The sequence below is a fragment of the Bos taurus genome, chromosome 25 (genome assembly GCF_002263795.3).
Source record: "Bos taurus isolate L1 Dominette 01449 registration number 42190680 breed Hereford chromosome 25, ARS-UCD2.0, whole genome shotgun sequence".
In the NCBI taxonomy this organism is placed as follows: Eukaryota; Metazoa; Chordata; class Mammalia; order Artiodactyla; family Bovidae; genus Bos; species Bos taurus.
In genome coordinates, this window is record NC_037352.1 from 18,880,260 (window position 1) to 18,900,801 (window position 20,542).

At 40.8% G+C, this 20,542-nt stretch overlaps 1 protein-coding gene across 2 annotated transcripts in view; it reads right to left on the bottom strand.

Annotated features, from left to right (window-relative positions):
- DNAH3 (dynein axonemal heavy chain 3) overlaps window positions 1-20,542 on the bottom strand; it is a 249,056-nt gene that overhangs the window by 157,366 nt on the left and 71,148 nt on the right. For both annotated transcript variants that reach the window (XM_059881557.1, XM_059881556.1), the window contains exons 21-27: window positions 19,735-19,851; window positions 18,178-18,357; window positions 17,362-17,498; window positions 14,497-14,698; window positions 12,525-12,617; window positions 8,673-8,783; window positions 651-765 (exon numbers count right to left, since the gene is read on the bottom strand). In XM_059881557.1, the coding sequence (XP_059737540.1) occupies window positions 651-765; window positions 8,673-8,783; window positions 12,525-12,617; window positions 14,497-14,698; window positions 17,362-17,498; window positions 18,178-18,357; window positions 19,735-19,851 (955 nt within the window). The remainder of the gene's footprint in view (window positions 1-650; window positions 766-8,672; window positions 8,784-12,524; window positions 12,618-14,496; window positions 14,699-17,361; window positions 17,499-18,177; window positions 18,358-19,734; window positions 19,852-20,542) is intronic.

A 20,542-nucleotide genomic window follows, 5' to 3' on the forward strand; every position in this document is an offset into this window, starting at 1 on the left:
AGTTTCCTTGGTGATGATGGTGTGAGGGTGTGGGGGTGGTTTGTTTTATATAAAGACTCCAGTTCTTCCTCCTCCTTTCCTCCTTCCCTCTTTCTCTTTCTTAGGAAGAGTTGGAATGTATCTTCTCTTATCCATTCTCTCCCTGCATCACTGCCCATTTCCAGTTTTGGGGTTTGGAATCAGACACAGGTTCAAATTACAAAAGAGCCTCACTAGCTGTGTGCCTCTCAGCAAGTTATTTGCCTCTATAAACCACAGGCTCTTAATCTGTGAAATGTATATAAAAATGAGACAATGTATGTCACGCACTTAGCACAACGCTTGACAAAAAATTATTAGTTAAGATCAGTAGAAGGAAATTGCTTCGAGTTGGTAAATCTCAGAAATGGCTGTGGCCATCACGTTCTCAGAGCACTGCTTGGTGCTGGTGGTGGGGTTCTTGGAAATAAGGTTGGGGATGGGAGGGAAAACATAAGACGAGATACACAGAAGCATTGATTTCTTTTCCTTACCCCCTCATTTATTCTCAGTTGGAGAAGCCTCTCCCTAATGAAAAAGGGAACCTGAATCATTCCATCCAGATGGGAGGGAGGCAAGCTTGGCAGCTATTACTAATCAGTCACTAATGCTAGGGAAACCTCCTTGCTTACCGTGGACATCAATGACTGTGAGGGCCCCGAGGGTGAGTCGAGCTCCACTGCTCAGCTTCCCTCGAACCAGCTGAACAATCTGTGCAATCTGATCATTGCTCTTCTTCAGAAAATCCTGGCAGGGGCATAGGAGGGAACAACGTGTTAAGTTGTATTCTCCTGGTAATTCCTTCTCTGGAATGATACCATCCACACTCCATGGTCCAAACCAGACTCCTAGATGTCATCCCTCAACCTCCCTTTCCCTCAGGCCCAGTCATTAACCTCGAGACAGATTTCAAAAGCATAATGCCAACTGAAAGAAGTCAGATTTGAAAGTCTAGATACTGTATGATTTTACTTTTATAATGTTGTGGAAAAGATAAAATTATAAGGGCATAAAACAGAATGGTAGTTGCCAAAGGCTGAGAATAGTGACTACAAAGGGCATGAGGAAAATGTTAGGGTGTGTGGAACTGTTCTGTATCTTGGCTGTGATGATGGTTACACAAATGTACATGCTTGTCAAAACTCAGAAATGCACACTAAAAAGGATGAATTTTACAATATATATAAATTAGGCACTAAGCCAGAATTAACAAAAATGATTGAAACTCTTTTAGATTAAAGTAGACAAAGGAAACATGAAGCTGCTGTTGCTGCTAAGTCGCGTCAGTCGTGTCCGACTCTGTGCGACCCCATAGACGGCAGCCCACCAGGCTCCTCCATCCATGGGATTCTCCAGGCAAGAGTACTAGAGTGGGGTGCCATTGCCTTCTCCAAGGAAACATGAAAACTAAATATAATTCTGTATTGGATCCTAAACCAGACAAAAGATGAGTTTAAAAGGTTAAATAATAATATTGTATCAATGTTGTTGGATATTGTACTGTGGTTATGTAAGATGTTAATATGTTAATATACCTGGATGAAGGGTGTATGGGAATTCTTCGTATTATTTTTGCAACATTATTTGCCTGTCTGACATTATTTCAAAATGAGTCAAACAATAAAAAACACTGGGACGTCCCAGAGGGATGGTATGGGGAGGGAGGAGGGAGGAGGGTTCAGGATGGGGAACACATGTATACCTGTGTTCCTGTATATACCTGATATTTGGCAAAACTAATACAATTATGTAAAGTTTAAAAATAAAATAAAATTAAAAAAAATTAAAACAGATTGCCTAACTAAAAAAAAAATGAATGAAGAACATATGAGACCACCCTATGCTCATCTCACCTTCCTTATTTTTTTGTTATGTGCTTCTGGGCAAGTGATTTTAACCCTCTGTGTCTCAGTCTCCTCATCTGTCAAATCTAGATAATTAAAGCTATTCTTCAAGAGATTTTGAGGAGTAAGACCCTGACGCTGGGAAGGATTGAAGGCAGAAGGAGAAGAGGGTGACAGATGATGAGATGGTTGAATAGCATCACTGACTCAATGGTCAGGAGTTTGAGCAAACTCCAGAAGATTGTGAAGGACAGGGGAGCCTGGCGTGCTGCATTCCATGGGGTCACCAAGAGTTGGACAGGACTTAGCAACTGAACAACAACAAATGTAAAGAACTTGGCACAATGTCTGGTATGAATAAAGTGTCCAGTAAATAGTGGTGGTTATTATTATTAATTATAATATCCTTGCTATGCTATGCTAAGTCACTTCAGTCGTGTCCGACTCTGTGTGACCCCACAGACGGCAGCCCACCAGGCTCCCCCGTCCCTGGGATTCTCCAGGCAAGAACACTGGAGTGGGTTGCCATTTCCTTCTCCAATGCATGAAAGTGAAAAGTGAAAGTGAAGTCGCTCAGTCGTGTCCGACTCTCAGCGGCCCCATGGACTGCAGCCTACCAGGCTCCTCCGTCCTTGGGATTTTCCAGGCAAGAGTACTGGAGTGGGGTGCCATCGCCTTCTCCAAGAATATCCTTAACACATAGCATAAAAAAAGTCTTTAAAAAATATTTATTTATTTGTTTGGCTTCACAAAGTCTTAGTTGAAGCATGTGGGTACTTTAATTGCAGTACGTGGGATCTTTAGTTGCAGCATGAGAGATCTAGGTCCCTAACTAGGGCTCAAACCTGGGCCTCCTGCATTGGAGGCATAGAGTCTTAGCCACTGGACCACTAGGGAAGTCCCCTAATTGGCTTTTTGATGCATCCCTGGTGCCCTTGGTATGTCTGCAAGCCACTGGGGACAGAACTGTTCTCCACATCTCTCTTAACCACACACATTACACAGCAATTCTGGTCAGATTGCCTTTAGTTGCTGGAATGCACCGTGCTTCTCGTTGTCTGATTTTTGCACATTTTGGTCTCTCTCTCTCTCACGCTCTTCCTCCTGATCTGTGCTTGACTACTCCCTATTTATATTTTATGTCTCCTCTTAGACCCTCTTTTTCTGGGACATCTTACCCTCTCTTACTTTTAGTTTTCTCCTTCCTTTCCATGATTTCTGGATCCCTGTACTTTCCTTATCACAGCTTGATAAAGGAACCTTTAAAAAAAATCTTTCTCACTTGACTGTAAATTCATGTCAAGGACAATGACTGTTTGATTCACTACTAATTCCCTTTCCCTAGCAAAGTTCCAGTTGCAGATATCCAACAAATATTTGTTAAATGAACAATAGGTCGGTGATAGATGGATGGATAGAAATTCTGTACCAACAACTTTAGGATGCCAAGGCACATCATTCAGCATGCATGGTACTCCAGAGCTTGAATGTGTGATGCGAAGCATTCTATTCTTTACAGGTAGGAAATTGTAGCACACAAACGCAGTTGCAAAAGTCAGAATTTTTAGTGTTTCTAAGGTTTCAAATAATGTACATGAAAGCAGTTTTCAAGTGTAAACTACAACACATCTATTAGGAATTATGAACAATAAATCTGTAAAAAGTGCAGCTGCTTGTTGTTCAGTCACTCAGTCATGTCCAACTCTTTGCGACCCTGTGGACTGCAGCACAGCAGGCTTCCCTGTCCTTCACTATCTCCCAGAGTTTGCTCAAACTCACGTCCATTGAGTCAGTGATGCCATCCAACCATCTTATCCTCTGTCACCCCCTTCTCCTCCTGCCCTCAATCTTTCCCAGCATCAGGGTCTTTTCCAATGAGTTAGCTCTTTGCATTAGGTGGCCAAAGTACTGGAGTTTCAGCCTCAGCATCAGTTCTTCAAATGAATATTCAGGGTTAATTTCCTTCAGGGTTGACTGGTTTGATCTCCTTGCAGTTCAACAGACTTTCAAGAGTCTTCTCCAACACCACAATTTGAAAGCATCAATTCTTTGGTGCTCAGTCTTCTTTATGGTCCAACTCTCACATCCGTACATGACTACTGGAAAAACCATAGCTTTGATATGCAGACCTTTGCTGGCAAAGTGATGTCTCTGCTTTTTAATATGCTGTCTATGTCTAATTTGCCATAGCTTTACTTCCAAGGAGCAAGCATCTTTTAATTTCATGACTATAGTCACTGTCTGCAGTGATTTTGGAGCCCCCCAAAATAACGTTTGTCACTGTTTCCATTTTTTCTCCATCTATTTGCCATGAAGAGAAGGGCTAGATGTCATGATCTTAGTTTTTTGAATGTTGCGTTTTAAGCCAGCTTTTTCACTCTAGTCTTTCACCTTCGTCAAGAGGCTCTTTAGTTCCTATTCACTTTCCGCTGTTAAAGTAGTAGCTGCATATCTGAGGGCTGATGATATTTCTCCCAGAAATCTTCATTCCAGCTAGACTCCAGTCATCTAGCCAGGGATTTCATATGATGTACTCTGCATATAAGTTAACTACACAGGGTGACAATATACAGCCTTGACATACTCCTTTCTCAATTTTGAACCAGTTCATTGTCCCATGTCCTGTTTTAAGTGTTGCTTCCTGACCTGCACACAGGTTTCTCAGGAGATAGGTAAAGTGGCCTGGTATTCCCATCTCTTTAAGAATTTCCCACAGTTTGTTGTGATCCACACAGTCAAAAGCTTTAGCATAATTGATGAAGCAGAAGTAGATATTGCTTTTGGAATTGCATTGCTTATTTATATGATCCAGCAGATGTTGGCAATTTCATCTCTGGTTCCTCTGCCTTTTTAAAACCCTGCTTGTACATCTGGAAGTTCTCACTTCATGTACTGCTGAAGTCTAGCTTGAAGGATTTGGCACATAATCCTACTAGTATGTGAAATGAGTGCAACTGTACAGTAATTTGAACATTCTTTGGCATCACTTTCTTTTGGATTTTAACAAAAACTGACCTTCTTCAGTCCTTTGGTCACTGCTGAGTTTTCCAAATTTGCTGCCATATTGAGTTCAGCACTTCAATAGCATCATCTTTTAGGATTTGAAATAGCTCAGCTGGAATTCCATCACCTCCACTAGCTTTGTTCATACTAATGCTTCCCAAGGCCCACTTGAATTTACACTCCAAAATGTCTGGCTCTACTTGAGTGGCCATACCACTGTGATTATCTGAGTCATTAAAATCTTTTTTTGTACAGTTCTGTGTATTCTTGCCACTTCTTCTTAATCTCTTCTCCTTCTGTTAGGTCCTTGCTCTTTCTGTTCTTTATTGTGCCCATCTTTGCATGAAATTTTCCCTTGGTATCTCCAATATTCTTAAGGAGATCTTTAGTCTTTCCCATTCTATTGCTTTCCTCTATTTCTTTTTTTTTTTTTTTTAATTCTTCCAATTTTATTTTATTTTTAAACTTTACATAATTGTATTAGTTTTGCCAAATATCAAAATGAATCCACCACAGGTATACATGTGTTCCCCATCCCGAACCCTCCTCCCTCCTCCCTCCCCATACCATCCCTCTGGGCCGTCCCAGTGCACCAGCCCCAAGCATCCAGCATCGTGCATCGAACCTGGACTGGCAACTCGTTTCCTACATGATATTTTACATGTTTCATTGCCATTCTCCCAAATCTTCCCACCCTCTCCCCCTCCCACAGAGTCCATAAGACTGTTCTATACATCAGTGTCTCTTTTGCTGTCTCGTACACCGGGTTATTGTTACCATCTTTCTAAATTCCATATATATGCATTAGTATACTGTATTTATGTTTTTCCTTCTGGCTTACTTCACTCTGTATAATAGGCTCCAGTTTCATCCACCTCATTAGAACTGATTCAAATGTATTCTTTTTAATGGCTGAGTAATCTATTTCTTTTCATTGTTTACTTAAGAAAGCTTTCTTATCTCTCCTTGCTATTCTCTAGAACTCTGTATCTTTCCTTTTCTCCTTTGCCTTTCACTTCTCTTCTTTTCTCAGCTATTTGTAAGGCCTTCTCAGACAACTATTTGCCTTTTTGCATTTCTTTTTCTTGGGGATGGTTTTGGTCACCACCTCCTATACAATGTTATGAACCTCCATCCATAGTTCTTCAGGCACTATGTCTGCCAGAACTAATCCCTTAATCTATTTGTCACCTCCACTGTATAACTGTAAGGGATTTGATTTAGGTTATACTTGAATGGCTAGTGGTTTTCCCTACTTTCTTCAATTTAAATCTGAATTTGGCAATAAGGAGTTCATGATCCAAGCCACAGTTAGCTCCTGGTCGTGTTTTTGCTAACTATATAGAGCTTCTCCATCTTCAGCTGCAAAGAATATAATCAATCTGATTTCAGTATTGACCATCTGGTGATATCCATGTGTAGAGTCATCTCTTGGGTTGTTGGAAGAGAGTGTTTGCTATGACCAGTGTGTTCTCTTGGCAAAACTCTGCTAGCTTTGCCCTGCTTCATTTTGTACTCAAAGGCCAAACTTGCCTGTTAGTCCAGGTATCTCTTGACTTCCTACTTTTGCATTTCAGGCCCCTATGATGAAAGAACATTGTTTTGTGTGTGTGTGTGTGTGTGTGTGTGTGTGTGTGTGTGTGTGTATGTGTGTGTGTGTGTGTATGTGTGTGTGTGTGTTAGTCTTGTAGGTCTTCATAGAACTTTTTAACTTAGCTTCTTTGGCATCAGTGGTTGGTGCATAAACTTGCATTACTATAATGTTAAATAGTTTGTTGGAAATGAACTGAGGTCATTCTGTCATTTTTGAGACTGCATCCAAATACTGCATTTTGGACTCTTTTGTTGACTATAAGGGGTACTCCATTTATTCTAAGGAATTCTTTCCCATAGTAGTAGATATAATGGTCATCTGAATTAAATTCACCCATTCCCATCCATTTTAGTTCACTGATTCCTAAAGTGTTGATGTTCACTCTTGCCATTTCCCGCTTGACAAAATCCACTTTACCTTGATTCATGGACCTAACATTCCAGGTTCCTATGCAATATTTTTCTTTATAGCATGGGACATTACTTTCATCCCCAGACACATCCACAATTGAATAAAATTTCTACTTTGGCCTAGCCTCTTCCTTCTTTATGGAGTTGTTTTTCCACTCTTCCCTAGTAGCATATTGGACACCTACTGACTTGGGGGGGGTGGTGCTTATCTTCCAGTGTCATCTTTTTGCTTTCTCATTTTGTTCATGGGGTTCTCAAGCCAAGAATACTGAAATGGTTTGCCATTCCATTCTGCAAGGTACCACATTTTATCAGGCCTTGACTAGCAAGGACATGCCTTCAGCCACTCCATGTAGCTGGATGACACGCCTGGTGCCCTGGCTGTCCCATTGCTGGTCCATGTTCAGTGTGTAGACCTTCACAGGCTGCAGGGTGTCTGTCAATGTGCTGTCCGGGGAGGGGAGTGGGGGTGCGGTGGAGTCAAGGCCCTGCTGGAGTTGCTAGGAAGGGGGTCTACAGAAGGCTGGAGCCAAGGCTGGTGGATGCCCAGGAGTGGAGGGCTCCCTGGCCTTGCTTCTGCTGCTGGCCAACCTGGGGACAATCTGCTGCCCACATGGCCCTCTGCTGGCTGACCTCTGGCCCCTCCTTTCCTCCTCTCCAGTTCCTTGGCATTATGATCCAGGCTCGGCAAGCCTGGCTGCCTGGAAGGGTGTGCGCAGTGCTTCTTGGCCTCCTGCCCCATCCTGCTGGGAACTTGGGGTGCTGGTTACTACCCTGCTCCTGCCTCGACCTCCCCATGATCTCTGTGAAGCTGCTTCCCTTGCCAAAAATTGCAACTTGATCAAATACTAATGTTCTAATTTTAATGTATAAAGCAAATAGCACATTAAAATATATTCTGGCTCCCAGATAATCATATATAGGGGGAATATTGCATCAGCAGATCTGATGCGATAATCATAGAAAATTACACCATGGTAAAAATGTTGGGAATGGAGTTACCATTTACTCAGTCAAAAAATATTTATCAAGCAACTACTTGGCACTGCAATAACCCCCTGAGATATAATAATGAGCAAACCAGACATGGCCTTTTCCCTGTGGAGTTTATAGCCTATGATCTTAATACTGAATAACTTATCAGCATCCCATTTAACCCTGTAAGGTGTGGTGGTATAATTCCTTTCATTTTATAGACAAGGAGACTGAGACTCAGGTTAGGTAATTTGCCCATCGTCACATAGCTAACAGGTGAAGGTGTCAGAGGTTGAACTCAAGTCCATCTAGGTCCTGAACTCTCAAGTATAGGCATTAGTGGCAGAGTTAAGGGGAAATATGTGTGCCTGTATCTGAGGATAAGCAGGACCTGAGTATTCATGGTTTCAAGAGAAAGCTGAAGAAAAAGCTAGAGGTAGGTGAGTGTTGGACTGGGCGTGGTGAAAAGGGATATGGTGGAGAAAGAAGAGAGGAAAACAGGACCAGGTGGCTTCTCGGCATAGGAAAAAGATGAAGAGGTCTCTGTTAGTAGAAATTCTGCCAGGTTGGCACTTGGAAGGAAAGGATGATAAAAGTTAAGATCCTTTAGCCTAGAATTTCTATCTAGGAAGAAATGTGAGAGTTCCTGCACTACAGAACTTGAGGACAGTCCTAATTCCAAACATGCATCCTGAAGCAAACCCTGACTTCTGTGACACCATGGGGCTATTTATGTTTCCTTTAGAAAAATGGCACTCTAATTATACGTCATTCAAATCATAATCTAGCTTAAATCTCCTCTATAAGCTTCATGACAGGCTCACTTACCGGTAGGGTCTTTTCAATCAGGGCTTGGGAAACCTCCTGGGTCCAAAAGATGGAGGAGACACAGATAACCACCTGGCCAGGCCATTGCAAGACCCACTGATTACGGGGGACCTGGGAAAGCGCAGGAGGGCAGTTTGCAGGGTCAGTTCATCTTGTGTGATTTAAACTGACTTCCTAAAATATCCACCACAATCTTATCCCCTCAACAAAAACAAAAGTCATCTCCAGCCTCAAAGGTTACATACAAGTCTTAACATTTCTGGGATTATTGATTTATGTCTTCCTCCCTAAATTTTATAGAAAAGAAAAAGATCCTCACCAACAATTTCATTAATTCCATCACCTACAAATTGGCACTTGCCATCTACATCTACAAGGATTAATTATGAGCTGCTGCAGCTGCTGACCTTCAACACCCCTCTGAAAGGAGTTCAGGGTTATCAGGAATAAGTCACTCTAAGCTCTGGGAAAAACTGGCAGAACAGGTCTTCAGATAGATATTTTCAGGAGATGATTTTATGAGCCCAATTCTTGAAAATCCTCTTATCTAGAAAAACACTAAAATCCTTCATGGTGGTATCTGCTCCTTGTGATTAGCAGTAACCTTCATGAGACTAGAAAAAAACCTTCTGTAAATAATATGTGCTTGATTGTGCATACTCCCCCTTCACCAAAATCATATATACACTGACCTTCCTTCCTTTACCTCTTTGGAGCAGTTTCTCAGATGTATCTGAAATGCTGTCTCCTGGCTATAGTCTTCATTTTGCCCCAAATAAAACTCAGCTCACAACTTTCACAGTAACAGGGATAGGGTACAGGGACAAAGTAGGTGATTAAATAGTTAATCTCACTAGGGGAGTGTAAGTAGAATAAATATAGGAGACCCCTGTAAGTTAATGACTATGCAAGAAAAGCAGGTTTGCTTAACTATAAGACCAAGCAGCTTGTTTAGCAACAAAACCATGCAACAGAAGCATAAGACGTGCCCCAAAACAATAAAACAATGGGGGCATGAAAGCCACATCTTTCCCAGTGAACTCAGTACGTTAACAACCCCTAGGACACGCTCTCTGCATGCATGAAAAACAATAATCTGTGGAGCTAGCTTGGTCATGTAGGGACAAGAAAACTCCCCTGCCCAACTTGAAGGAGGAGCTCATGATGGAAGCACAATGTCTACTTGAGAAAGACAAAGAAGTTCTTCCTTTACCCACTTTTTCTTTGATTATGAAACTGTAGCCCCGTAGGTTCTTGGGGCATGGTATCCTCTTGCCTGCCCACTTGTAAGCCTCACAAGCATCTTCTTCTAATAAATCCCTTTTTACCTATCATTTTGCTTCTTGCTGAGTTTTTTCCTATGCTGAGACACAAAGGACTATGGTAATGGAGCTGTTTTCAATGTTGTGCATTTTTTTCAATCAATAACTTTTTTTTTTTAATGCTCCCATCTAGGGATTTTACACAGTTATAATCAAGGTGTTGTTCAGAAAGTATTTATATAACTACTCTTTTTGATAGCTACATAATATTGCAATACTGCTCCACAATTTTCATAGCCATGACAGCCCCTAACTTTTTTAAACTTCTCTGTACATAGATAGAAATTATCCATAGAAGGCAAATTATGGCTTGAGAGCCATGTCTGAAGTTAGGTTGTAACACAGTCAGGCCATTGTTGAACCTATCGTCTAAGCATGCTTTTGCACTACAAAGGCAAGGATAAATAGTTGTGATTGGTGTATATTGCCTGCAGAGTGAAAATCATTTGCCATCTGGCCCTTTACAGAAAAAGCTTGTCTGGCTATAGATGCAACTGCATGAAATAACTTCATGCAGGTAGCCATTTTTCTTTAACTTTTTATTTATAATGTATCGGGGGACAAAGGACTTGGTTTTTCATTTACAGTACAAATACTACGGAGAGAGGCAACAGCGTCAGTCCTGGGTACATCAGTGGGAAGGTGTTAATTGAATATTCCTTCTTTAATGGAAAAAGTCCTGGGGGTAGGGGTGGGGCCTCAAAGTTAGAAACACTTAAAATAGAGGAGACTAAAGATCTAGTCAAATTTCTCACTCTCCTCTGTCACTTTCATCAAGAGGCTCTTTTAGTTCTTCTTCGCTTTCTGCCATAAGGGTTCACGGGGTTCTCAAGGCAAGAATACTGAAGTGGTTTACCATTTCCTTCTCCAGTGGACCATGCTTTGTCAGAACTCTCCACTGTGACCCATCCATCTTGGCCCTACATGGCATGGCTCATAGTTTCACTGAGTTAGACAAGGCTGTGGTCCATGTGATTTGTTTGATTAGTTTTATGTGGTTGTAGTTTTCATCCTGTCTGCCCTTTGATGGATAAGGATAAGAGGCTTATGGAAGCTTCCTGATGGAAGGCTCCTTGGAAGAAGAGTTATGACCAACCTAGACAGCAATTTAAAAAGCAGAGACATTACTTTGCCAACTAAGGTCTGTCTAGTCAAAGCTATGGCTTTCCAGTAGTCACGTATGGATATGAAAGTTGAACCATAAAGAAAGCTGAGCGCTGAAGAACTGATGCTTTTGAACTGTGCTGTTAGAGAAGACTCTTGAGAGTCCCTTGGACTGCAAGGAGATCAAACCACTAAATCCTAAAGAAAATCACTCCTAAATATTCATTGGAAGGACTGATGCTGAAGCTGAAGCTCCAACACTTCGGCCATCTGACATGAAGAACTGACTCACTGGAAAAGACCCTGATACTGGGAAAGATTGAAGGAAGAGAAGGGGACAACAGAGGGTGAGATGGTTGGATGGCATCACTGACTCAATAGACATGAGTTTGAGCAAGCTCCAGGAGTTGGTGATGACTGGCATGCTGCAGTCCATGGGATCGTAAAGAGTTGGACACGACTGAGCAACTGAACTGAACTGAAAGATCTAGTCTGCCAACAGTAAACTTAAGAGTAATTGTGACAGGTTCTTTTCCCTTACGCCTTCTGTTATACAAGTCACCTAAAGCTTTGGGAGCTAAATGAGTTGTGCCCTTTGGAGTGTCATCTACAAATTGCCACTTGCCATCTACCTCTATACGGATTAAATCATGTGCTGCTGCAGCTGCTGATTTTCAGCATCCCCTAAAAGGAATTCAGGGTGGAGAGCAGAAATGAGGCACTCTGTGCTCTGAGAAAAACTTGCAGCACGGGTCTTCAGATAGACATTTTTCAGGAGCCATTTTTATCAGCTCAATTCTTATATATCCTTCCATCTAGAAAAGCACCAATACCCTTCATGGTGATGAGTGCTCCTTGTGACTAGCAGAAACCTGAAAAAATATGTGCTTGATTGCATGTATTCCCCTTTCACCAAAATTACATGTATACTGACCTGCCCCCTACCTCTATGGAGCAATTTCTCAGAGGTGTCTGAAGTGCCATTTCCCAGACTACAGTCTTCTTGTTGCCCCAAATAAAACTTACCTTGCAATTTTCACATTGTGCAATTTTTTAAAGTAAACAGGGCATGTGCAATGCTAAATGAAAAACCTAGGGGAGGGGATGCTTAATCAGGAAGAGGCTCTAAATAAACCTCTTGCCATCAATTATTTTCACAGAAAGGACTGGCCCACAGCAATCAAAGGGTTCTGGCTCATAGGATATACTGGTATGGGCTGCTTGTAATTGTAAACCTTTCATATTCAGAACTATATATACTGCACCAGGATTTAAATGGAAAAAGAAGAGAGGCACAGAGGGGTCAGGTGTTATTTATCAGGAGAGGGATGGGTTTTAGTGGAAGATGGGCTTCCATTTAACCTTGGCACCCACATTTTTCTTGGTGTGCCAACACCCTGGCATGTGTGCCCCAGTTTTCATTTACCTGGACATATGCTTCAATCCCAAGTTTAATAACTTCCTGCATACTGGCAAGCATCATCTGTTCCACCTGCAGGAGCCATTTTTCCACCATGCCCTGCAGGTTGAGACAGACAGAGAGGACAGTTAACCAAGCCTGGAGGGAGGGACCATGGGCAGAGGCCAGCTTTCTCTCAGCAAAGGGCTGGAGGGAGGCCAAAGGTTTGCACACCTTCAAGCCAATATTCTTTAACTATTGGTCAAACTTATTTACTGTATTCTCAGAAGTGTATGTTTCAAAAAAAGGACAATAGAGACTTTTTAACATACATTTCTTTCACATTTTCTGAAAGACAACTTCACAGGAGACAACTGACACATTTATACTTTAGATTGAGAAATAAGATATTGCCTGTCATGTCATTAATTAAAGAAGTTGCAGCCACCAGCAATTGCAGCCACCCTGTATCCCCTGAAGGTGAACCCTAAAGGAACTCAGGAAGGAGACAAAGAATACCTGCCTACAAGCTGCAGTCACCCCCAAAGGTGCAGCTTGAGGAAACTCAGGATGTGAAAACACAGGATACTGGCCCCAGATAGCTGAGGTGGATATCAAAGGACTGATTTCAGTGAGCCCAGACTCTTGCATCTTCTCATACATAGAAAAACAATAAATTCCTTAACCTGTGCTATCTGGTTTTCTTTCATTAACAGTAATCTTTTGACATTCAGAAGTCACAAAACTCCTAAATATCCTGGCTCCCCTCCAACCTCCAGCAGTTTTCTCAGGCTTACTTGAGATGCTGCCTCCCTAACTTGACATCCTAAGAACGTATGCTGAATAAAACAGAACTCAACTTTTAGGTGGTACATTTTTTTAGTCTACAAGTTCATAAAATAAACTGTCCATTTCTAATTGAACAGTTTTAATTCTTGCATTATTCCAGGGGTCCTCAAACTTTGCTGAGCATTGGCATCATCTGGAGTTCTTTAAAAGTTATGGATTCCTGAACCCCACTCCCGGACATTCTGATTTGATTGGTATGGGATGCAACCAGGGAAAATGGAGTTTTTAGAATGTCTACAGGTAATAAGAATGTGCAGCATACTATTCAGTGTTCGAGTTTCAGGTAACTGTACCTGCTGACCTCAAGTGCTTGTAAGCTAGCTCGTGTCTGGTTCCAAGGTGTAATTCCTAGTTGCTGAAACTTAAATGTGTGGGTGGCAAAAATGGTCTACCGAGCAAGGCCAAGAATGCTAGTCTACTTCTACTGTGAAGTGCTGTCATGTTCAGCAAGAGTGGAAGTAACTCACATTTTACTCGTTATATAAGGGCACATGTATTAAAAATGTGAGCTAAATGGCATTAAATCCATGATGTATTATTGACCTTTAAAAACACCTGCCCCTACTGGACAGTTTATTGATCTGACTGGATCTCTTTGAATTTAGATCTGCTCATGGGGATTTAAACAGTATTAGTTGTTTTGGATCTGGTTCCTGCTACTGTCTCCACATCAAATCTTACTGAAATCTTTCCACAAATTTAGGGTGCCAAGTGAATTGCAGTATAATCTCCATCTTAGAGATGAACAAGCAGACCCAGAAAGATTAGTTCCCAAAGTCGGCTGTGCTGTGTGCTTAGTCTCTCAGTCATGTCCGACTCTGTGACCCATTGGCCTGTAGCCTGCCAGGCTCCTCTGCCCATGGGATTTTTCAGGCAAGAATACTGGATTGGTTGCCGTTTCCTTCTCCAGAGTATCTTCCTGACCCAGGGATCGAACCCACATCTCCTGTGTCTCCTGTATTGCTGGCAGATTCTTTACCTGCTGAACCATCAGGGAAGCCCCAAAGTTATCCCATCATTAAGTTATGGAATCTAAATGTTCCATACTCAGTCTGAAACCAGAGTCTAAATGCTTAACCAACATATAATCTGCTTCTCTCTGTTTTGCTGTTATAAAGAAAAGAACTCAAAAATGGGTAAATGGAATTACTTTGGCTTGAGCTGGGTAGATTTTCTGTTTGAATGGAATGATTTCTTTTTCTGAGCTGATCATGCCCACAATCTCCAGACTGTCTGTAAACTCCAGCTTGGCAATTCCTTCAAAGCACTTCTTCAAGTGTGGCTGCACCCGGAGAGGGTCCTTTGTCTCTGACAATATCTCCAGCAGCTCATCATTTGATAGGAAGAAGAACCTATTTCAAAGCAAAGCAAGATGGCTACTGGAATCTCTTCTAAGAGCTTCTGTTCCCAACAGAAGTGATACTCCCTGTCAGGCAGATGACAGTCTAGTGAACACCAGCTACTTCTAGGGCCTTATCTAAGCCCAAGTCCCCTTCACCATTTTTCATCTAGGGCATAGAGACTGGAGACAGTTTTGACTCAGAGCCAAAAAAAGAAAAAATGATTAAAGCTGCTATATGTGGGTTTTATATGGCTGTGTGTGAGGAGCTGATATCAGTTGAAAGACATCTAAATAGAGCAGTGGTTCTTAACTTTGTCTACAGCTTAGAATCACCTGCAGAGTTTAGGGAAAAAAGTTTTAATGCCAAGGTTCCACTGCCCAGAGATTCCAATACTGATCTGGGATCTTATATTTTTAAAAATCCCTGTGATTCTAATGTGCAAGCAGTGTTGAGAACTACTGGGCAGGAGGAAAGAAAACTTCCTTATCTTTCCTTATTCTCAGAAAATGTTACAGGTGGGAAATAAGTGCACATTAATAATGAGCCTATTTATGTGCAGAGGGCTTTATCATGTTTTATATTAGAGATAATAAGATAGCTTCACTCTCTTACTTAGACCTTAAGGGCAGGGAGAGCAAACTTTCAGAAAATGTTCTAGGGATAAATCTCTACAGTAACCACTAGGTTTTACATTCAGTAATGGAAGGATCATATAATGACAGTTTTCACTGTATGTATTGCTGTTCAGTTGCTGTGTCATGTCCAACCCTTTGTAACCCCACGGACTGCAGCACACCAGGCTTCTCTGTCCTTCACTATCTACAAAAGGCCATGATATTTGTAACTTCTTTGTTCAAGAGATGAAGTCTGTTTTCACATCTCTTGAAACTTGGCTGGCTCTGAGTCCTGCTTTGGCCAATAGATTTTGGAAGACATGAATTTGCACTAGTTTCAAGCTTAGACATCAAGAGGCCTTGAAGTTTCAACTCTTGCTGCTTTTGGGAACACTGCAACCATCACCATATGAATAAACCCAGGCTAGCCTTCTGGAGGTTGAAAGACATTTGGCTCAATTATCCTCGCTGCCCTGGCCAACAGGAAACTAACCACCAGACAAGTGATTGAGGCGACGGACTGCCAGTTGACTGCAATCAACATGAGTGAGCCCTGATGAAGCCAGAACTACCCAGCTGAGCTCTGCCTAGTTTTCCAACCCACAGAATTGTGGGCTCAGTAAACAGTTGCTGTTTTACACTTCTAAGTTTGGAGGTGGCTTGTTATGTAGCAAAGCAAATTAACACACTGTAACTGAGGGTTGAATGGATAGGAATAACTCAATAATTATTTGTTGGGTGGTTGACTAACCATTATCTAATTAGGATGTCAATTTCTCCCACTCCCAAGTGAAATTCAAATAGGTGATCTCTACGAATTCATCATGTGTGACAATGAATAAGGCTCAATGGCCATAAGAGTAATAATTAGTATTTTGTATAATTTAAAACTAAAAATATTATTTAGCACTCTGTATTTTCAAGATAAAATTCATTTAAAACATGTGACTATCAAGAACATTTTCCAAGTCTTTTCTGAGAGTGCTTACTTTTATTCCATAAAAATACACAAAGAAATACTGATACTTTGTGTATGTAGTTAATTAACTTAGGGAGAAGATGAAGCTCAGAAAATTTAAATAACTGAGTGTCTTATCCAGACTACCTGAATTTGTCCATTTACCAGTCTTATGCTTTTCAGCAAGTTTTGTTTCCTCATTTGTAAAACTGGGGTAAAAACAATGTTAGCAACTTCATAGGATTATTGTAAGGGCTAAATCAGATAATATGTGTAGGCACTTAAAGTGGTGACCTGGCATATGGTAAATACTGTATTAACGTTGGCTATTATTCATATTTTTATTAGGAAAAACATTAGTGGGCATATGATTGGAAGCTCATATCTCAGAGGTTTCCTCTTAACAAAGTTTTGTGCTTCCAAGTCAAGGTTTTTTTCACTATCTGTGCCGTATTTGTGTTATCCAACACTGAAGCCCTTAGCCAAATGTGGCTATTTACCTTTAAAAAATTAATACTAAATAAATTAAAATTTTACTAAGTTACACTAGCCACATTTCAAGTGCTGGATAGCCATACGTGGTTATGAGGTCTGCTTAACTCCAAAGTCCAGGCTTTTGAGTACTATACCCCTCTAACTGGGTGTCTGACCATGCTGGCTCCATTGGTGTCCATTCAACCTCACTCTAAATAGTGACTATGAAGACATGCATTACCCCTGAGAGCTGTCTCTTGGGGAATGGAAAACCTCTAAAGAATATGGAATAGATGTGTGTGTGTGCTTGTGTGCTTAGTCGCTCAGTTGTGTCCAACTCTTTGCAACCCTATGGATGGTAGCCTGGCAGGCTCCTCTGTCCATGGGGATTCTCCAGGCAAGAATACTGAAGTGAGTTGCCATGCCCTCCTCCAGGAGATCTTCCCAACCCAGAGATTGAACCCAGGTCTCCACACTGCAGGTGGATTCTTTACCGACTGAGCCATCAAAGAAGCTCATGGAATAGACGAGTAGAAGCCAACTCTCAGTATAAAAAAAAAAAAATGTAATTCAACCAATATGTGGGTCAAGAGGGCAAATTCAAACAAGAGAACAATACTAGATACCTGGGAAAAAATAGTCTCTTCTTCTCCAAGTAATCATTCAGCCCTTTCTGGATGTCCTCCAACAGAAGGTTGGCTTCTTGAAGTCTCTCAGCCATCCGTGGCTGGTCCGCTGCCATCAAAACCCTGGTATCTTTCACCTGGGTTCCATAAAAAGGTGATAATCATCAAGAGTTCCCAGATTCTGAGACTGATTACTGTAATGAGTGTGTGACTAGTGCATCAATTAATGACCCTCCTAGCCTAATCACCTCCTAATCCCACAAGGGTGACTGCTCATAATAATACCCTTTTGCTCTGTCCATGATTGAATGGGCTGGGGTTGGGCACCTAAAAGCAACAAAGCCAATTATATTTTAACTACTGGGATTGTGGAATCAGACCATGATATTCTATACTAATCTGCTCTGGCCCCTTGAACATTTGTTAAATAACTGAGTAACTAAATATAGTGAATTATTTGAATTCTAAAATTATTCTTGATTTATAAGCTTTATTATATTATCCTGTAACAAATAAAGTCTTATATCTCATGAGGAATGGGAGCTAAATTATCTAAATTTAAATAGTTACCTCTATGAAGTTGGGACTTCAAAAGGCCATTAATTTTAATATTTGCTATTCCCATGTTTGAATTTTTAATAATAAATAACCAGAAATTTAAAAAAGTATAAAGATATTGAATTTGCAAAAATCAGCTTAGGTAAAATCCAGTTTACTTATAGATTTCAAGAGACATGGTAGGATTGCATAATGAGGAACATCTATATGGCATCACACATTCCTGATGGTACGATGTGCTAGGGAGTGAAAACTCACAGCTTGGGACATAAGTGATTTCCAGTAATTATCAACGATGGCAAATTTCCTGCCCTCTTCTGGCATCTGGGCTATGATGTCCTCTGAACTGAAGATTGGTTCCAGGTACAGCCAAGTGGCTTGGCACTTTAACCAGGCATCCAAAATTTCCTGCACACGAACTAGCTTTTCTTCCCATTTCTGCAAATTTAGCATTTCACATCTGAATCATTAACATGCCACTATGCATCACAGACCCACTGACTAAACAAATGGTGCATTCATTAACTTATTCAGTCATTCACTTGTTCCACAAATACTTACTGAGTGACCCCTATGTCCTGGTCACTCTTGTAGGCAAAGTGGATACAGCAATGAAAGAGAAAACAAGATTCCTTATCCTTATAGAGTTCCTAGTGGAATAATCACAACAACAACAATGCTGCCAATTAACTGAAAGCATTAGCTCTGCTACAAGCTTGTTTAAAAAATTTACACTGGAAAGCATCCTGAAAGAGATAGTTAAAAAGTTAAGGTTCATCTTAACTTTTTAAGGGATAATTAAAAAAAACAGGAATAATAAAAAAAAAAAGTCTAAAAAGGAATAATAATAATTAAGAAAAAACAAGCCTAAAAAGGAATTTTAAAAATATCCTGATTTTCAGGGTCATCTTAAAAAACAACAATAACAATAATAGTTTTAAGGCTTCCTCTGTGCCAAGTGATGGTCCAAGTGCTTTATGTACGTGAAAACCAATTTAATCCAACAGATTCACAAGGGAGATATTATTATAAAACTTGCTTTACAGATGCATAAACTGACATATTCAAGTAACTGGTCCAAAGTCACACAACCAATAAGGGACAGAGTCAGAATTTGAACACAGACAGTCAGACTCGAGTCTATGTCCTTAGCCATTCTACTTCTACAATGATCAAAGGAGGCTAACCTCCAGTAGTTTACATTCTAGATTTCTAAAACCGATAAGATACTTTCCAAATGTATTTTTGTTCGGTGTACTCAAAACACTTATCTTCTCTTTTAGCAGACTGTCGCAAAAGCTCAGTCTGCCAGACTGTTACAAAGGCTTACTTGGTTATTGCTTTCAGTCTTTATAAGTTTCCCTGGTGGCTCACTTGGTAAAGAGTCTGCCTACAACATGGGAGACCCAGGTTCAATCCCTGGGTGGGGAAGATCCCCTGGAGAAGGAAATGGCAGCTCACTCCAGCATTCTTGCCTGGAATTCCATGGACAGAGAAGCCTGGTTGGGCTACAGTCCATGGGATTGCACAAGTTGGATACAATTGAATGACTAACACTCAGTCTTTTGTTGTTGCCGCTTTTTATCAAGAGAAAGTGGATTTTCTTTTTAATTGAATTTACAAATCTTCTTTTAGGACTTCCTTGCAGTCCAGTGGTTAAGACTCCACGCTTCCACTACAGCAGTTGGGGAACTAAGGTTCTACATGCCTTGTGGTATGGTCAAAAAGTAAAAACAAAACAAAAACTTTCTGCTCCTCCAAGAAACCCAGAGCCTAATGGGCCATCACAAAACATTTAATCTCATTTCCTCTTACCCGGCATTCAGTTTCTATTGGTTTGACAAATGGAGAGCCACACATGGTCTGGGTTTTTATCACATGATCATCAAGTAACAGTTGAATGTCATCAACTGCACACAAGATGCTTGTATCCTGCAAATAAAAATGACCCACCCTGTTAAAATCAGACCTCTTTCCCACAACTTTTCATTCTGATCCCCAAAGGACTCACAGCTCAGATCTCCACCTCTGTGGGACACTATGTCTTATAGCAGAGAGTTTTCTATTTTCTACTTTGAAAATATTCTTAAAGACTTTTCTACCTCTTTTGCAGAAAACAAATGTGGTTCAAACCTAGATCTGCAACTAGAATCTGCTGTCTGGAGGAGAAAGAGTTCTGTCCTCTTCTCTGTGTTTCTGATTTTCTGTTCACTTGCTTTTCTGGCTTCCTCAGGTAGAATCAACTGCTAATCTGCTTAGATTAGGTTTCATTCCCAAACCATGTGCCCCAGGGCACTACAGCAAACTCACAGCAAATAACTTCAGTTATTTTAAAATAAAATACAAATATTTTCTTTTAGTTTATATGTACTTTTTTCAGTTATTAAGTTGATGGGGCACAAATATTTAAGTTGTCTGAACTCAGTTACTTCATAAGCAAAGCTGTTAAGTATTTCTTTTGGACTAGGGAGGGAACCATTTTAAAAGTACTCAGATACCAACAGCACCTTTTTTGGCATATTTTACTAGTAGTTAGGGTTACTATGTCTTAAAAGTTAGTCCTTGTAGATGGACTTCTCTTCTTGGGCCATGTGGCAAGCAAGCTGATAAGGGGCTGTCCCCC